Raw genomic sequence first — 3,785 nt, 5'->3', positions numbered from 1 at the left:
ATTTCTTAATTGCTATTTTAGCTTTTTTTTTCGTCAATTGCCTTCTTTGTTTCTTCTTTTTGTAATATGTTGGTTTGTTGTGTTGTGTTTATGCTTCTTTTTCTTTTTTGAATTGTTAGATGGTGTATGTATTTCTTAATTGCTATTCTAGCTTTGTTTTTAGTCAATTGCCTTCTTTGTTTCTTCTTTTTAACATTTGCTTTTGTTCCTTACTTTAATCTGTCCCGTTTTGTCTCCTCCTGGCCCTACCCCTCTCTTTTTTTAATCACCTTGATTTACTGTTATTTTCATTTCACTTTTCAAGCTTTCTCATCCCAATGATGGATCATGATCTGAAATGTTGATAAAAAAAATTGTTCACAATCAAATCTAAAAACAACAATAGATATCATTATAGATTGTAAAAATCTAATAATTTTTAAATAAAATGTACTCAAAAACTAATTTAGATAATAATAACAATTACTATTTGCGTAAAAGATCTATTTCAACTCAGTACTGTCCCTGTCCCTGTCCCTGTCCCTTCACTTTGATCGATCTATCATAACTCTAAATCAATCATAAATTTCATCGAAACTAATTTTAGTAGAGAATCCACTTATTTTTTAACAAATAATCTATTAAATAAATAAACCACCAGTTTATGAAACACTGCGGTCAGTGTGACTAGAAAGTACACTGTTGAATTCTTACAATCATGTGATAAAATGACAATGACATTATATAAAATCTTCATCCCAATCCATATAAACCCTACAAATCTATTTTGACTGAAATTGTGAGATTGGCTTGCATTGTCTGCACAGAACTGTTACTTCTTTTGGGACTCGATTTCCTGTGTTTAATTTGGGCGGCATAGCAGAGAGAACAAGTTGAGTGCAGCATCAGGTAATTTACTGCATCTAAATCAAATTTGAAGCGACTAGAATGCTCCTACCACGATTGGGTTTTGTTGTTTATTGTGACTAATTTGTTTGGTGTGATTGTAAGCTAAGAAACAAGGAATCGGTGTTTGAAAACAAATATCTGATGAGCTGTTAATAATTTGTACGATTTCATCTTGAAAGCTTTTTGAATGGCAGGAAACTTTAAACTAACTTAGGTTTTTCTATGGGGAATGAAAAAGCAGCAGGTGAAATTCTTCCACCCTGCACAGAATAGAATTTACAGCAAGAATAAAGAGATGGAGATGTTTGATGGGAGTTCCCACTTCTTCAAAGTCATGGTCGGAGACTTTGCCCACTGTTTGGTAACTCTAATGCCAATATATCCTTTTATATTATTTGCATGCATTGTTGAAAGCTCATTTTATATGGGTTTTGTTTACTGCAGTCTATTCCTCCTGCCTTTGCTCGAAAACTTAGAAGTGAGATTGGAAATGGACAGAATGGGGTTTTGCAAGGTCCAAAGGGCATGCGATGGAAGGTCAAAATATGGTGTGTAGACACTAAAATTGTGTTTTTTGGCGCGGGTTGGGAAATTTTTGTATATCAAAATGCAATAGAGTTTGGGGATTTTCTAGTATTTAAATACATCTGTGGGAAGTATTTCAGAGTTCGGATATTTGGGAAAAATGGATGTGAAAAAGACATCCCTAATTTTCTTTCTGCGAAGATTCAAAACAAATGTGATTCACAGAAGAGAAGCCGTGATCTTTCTAGTACTATTCTGAGGAGTTCTGATCACTTGATGAACAAAAAATTGTCTGCTGATTTGAAAAGTAAATCAACAGCAGACATCCCTATTTTTCATTCTGCGAATATTCAGAATGATTGTGATTCGCAGAAGAGAAGCCCTGATCTTTTTAGGAGTTCTGATCGCTTGATGAAAACCAAATTGCCTGTTGATTTGAAAAGAAAATCAACAGCAGACGCCGCTGTAAATGAAGTGAAAAAACCCAAGCTTTCTTCTAAAAGTAAGTGAAAGCTTTGCTTCAACGAAAAATTGAAGTCTTTCGAAACTTGTGTCTCCCAAAGTATGGGAAACTTTAAACTTAACCATTTGAATAACCACGAATTTTGATTTGCATGCAGGTCATCCTTCCGAGAGTCCTGAACATTTCCATCCATCTCTTACCGAAAAGGAACGTCAGATAGTGAAATCGGCGAAGACAAAAACTGAAAAGAAGGGAGGGATACAATGTCATTATGTTTCTAGCAGACGACCTGTTAACGCAACAGAAAAGAAAAAGGCCCTGGAGGCTGCTATATCTTTCGTATCAGAAAAACCCTTTGGCTTAGTAATTATGAGCGCACCAATGGTATACCGAATGTTTAGGATTGTAAGGTTCCCTGACCTCTCTCTATGCCTGCTTGTATTTACAAATACTCATTAGATCTGGGGTGATATTCAACAATCTCTATTATAGTGCAGTCTCCTATACTCTGGAAATCTGCATTCTGACAGTTTGACAGAGGTTTAAGTAGCCAATCTATTGCAGTTTATAGGATATTTTAGGCTTCTGTATATTTTTACATGTTTTTGAATAATAGGGTTTGGATGGTTCTTAATAAGTTAATGTTGCTCAGTTTTTATGAAAATTTGTGCAGAGAGCATCAAACGTATTTATAGATAAAGTCAAATTACCAAGGAAAAGAACAGAAGTGACTCTTGTGGATCCTAAAAAAAGGCAATGGCCTGTACGATTCCTTGGAGATAACCCTAAACCTGCCTTGATTGGTGGATGGAGACATTTTTCAATTGCCAATAATCTTGAGGAAGGAGATGCCTGCATTTTTGAGCGGATAGATGATAGCAAAGACAAAATTAAACTTAATGTGCATATTTTCCCTGTTGTCAAAGAGTGTAGTCCTTACAAGTATATTAAAGGAAGTAAAAGGAATGATGGCCTTCCATCAACTACAAATAAGAAAATACAAGTCTTAAACAATGATTTTGCAACCAATTCACTTGGACCTGAAAAGGGAAAATGTGTGAAACAAGAAATAGAACAGCTGCAAGGGGAGAAGGGAAAACCTAGTAATGGAAGCAAATTTATTGATCTGGATAAACCTTCCATTTCAGAAAGGAAAGCAGGTTGTAGGCGTAGCCTGAGATTAGCACAAGCATGTCATTTGTCGAAGTGTCCAAAGAAAGAGCCGTGGAATGACATGAATGTGGTGATATTGTCATAAAGTGACTACTTCTCTAGATGATGCGAATGGCAAAGAAGAAGACTTGATGATTCTGAGGGATGGCAATGATGCTCTGAATTAGTGCTAGAATCTGTGCCATGGTAAACTGAACAGAAGGTTTTATACTTGGTATAATTTCACATAAATGTACTTTTCATAGGAAATTCTTCACTATTTGCTCTTGTATTAAAAATTTCCATTTTAACTAAACATTTCTCTCATTTTATTAGTCTGACATGCATAGAGTGATCGAATACAAGATATATCAAAATTTGGCATTTCATCTTCTATTTTTTAGGCTTGCAATTAAAAGTAAAGACAGCTTTTGTAGTGGCAGTCTGCATTCCTTTAATAAGGCGTAGTCTACATAAAAAAGAATCAGGAGCGCCCCTAGTTCATTATCCATAGTTTCAGTAGTAGTTGTGTTTGTTAATCAATAATGATCACGTGTTGCTCGCTCAAAGGGAAATGGTGCGTATCTGTAATCTGGTTTAGTTTTAAATTTTTCTTTAGTTTCTGCAATATAGAAAAATAGGATCTTGTAATATTGAGATATCAATGAACTTTTCATGTTTTTCTAAAATGTATTGATAGTTGGATGATGAATGCTTACCCTCCCCTGACCTGTAATTTTCTCCCGTTTGAAGAAAC

At 34.9% G+C, this 3,785-nt stretch overlaps 1 protein-coding gene across 1 annotated transcript; it reads left to right on the top strand.

Moving 5' to 3' along the window:
- Positions 1-708: 708 nt before the first annotated feature.
- Positions 709-3,412, top strand: LOC131039806 (B3 domain-containing protein Os11g0197600). Its single transcript, XM_057972643.2, has 5 exons — positions 709-888; positions 1,130-1,249; positions 1,333-1,915; positions 2,034-2,281; positions 2,550-3,412. The coding sequence occupies exons 2-5, from the start codon at positions 1,184-1,186 to the stop codon at positions 3,132-3,134; spliced, it is 1,482 nt and encodes a 493-aa protein (XP_057828626.2). The 5' UTR covers positions 709-888; positions 1,130-1,183; the 3' UTR covers positions 3,135-3,412.
- Positions 3,413-3,785: the final 373 nt, after the last annotated feature.

The sequence above is a fragment of the Cryptomeria japonica genome, chromosome 7 (genome assembly GCF_030272615.1).
Source record: "Cryptomeria japonica chromosome 7, Sugi_1.0, whole genome shotgun sequence".
NCBI classification, from domain to species: domain Eukaryota; kingdom Viridiplantae; phylum Streptophyta; class Pinopsida; order Cupressales; family Cupressaceae; genus Cryptomeria; species Cryptomeria japonica.
Note: the sequence above shows the minus strand (reverse complement) of the source record. Positions and strands in the feature narration are given on the sequence as shown.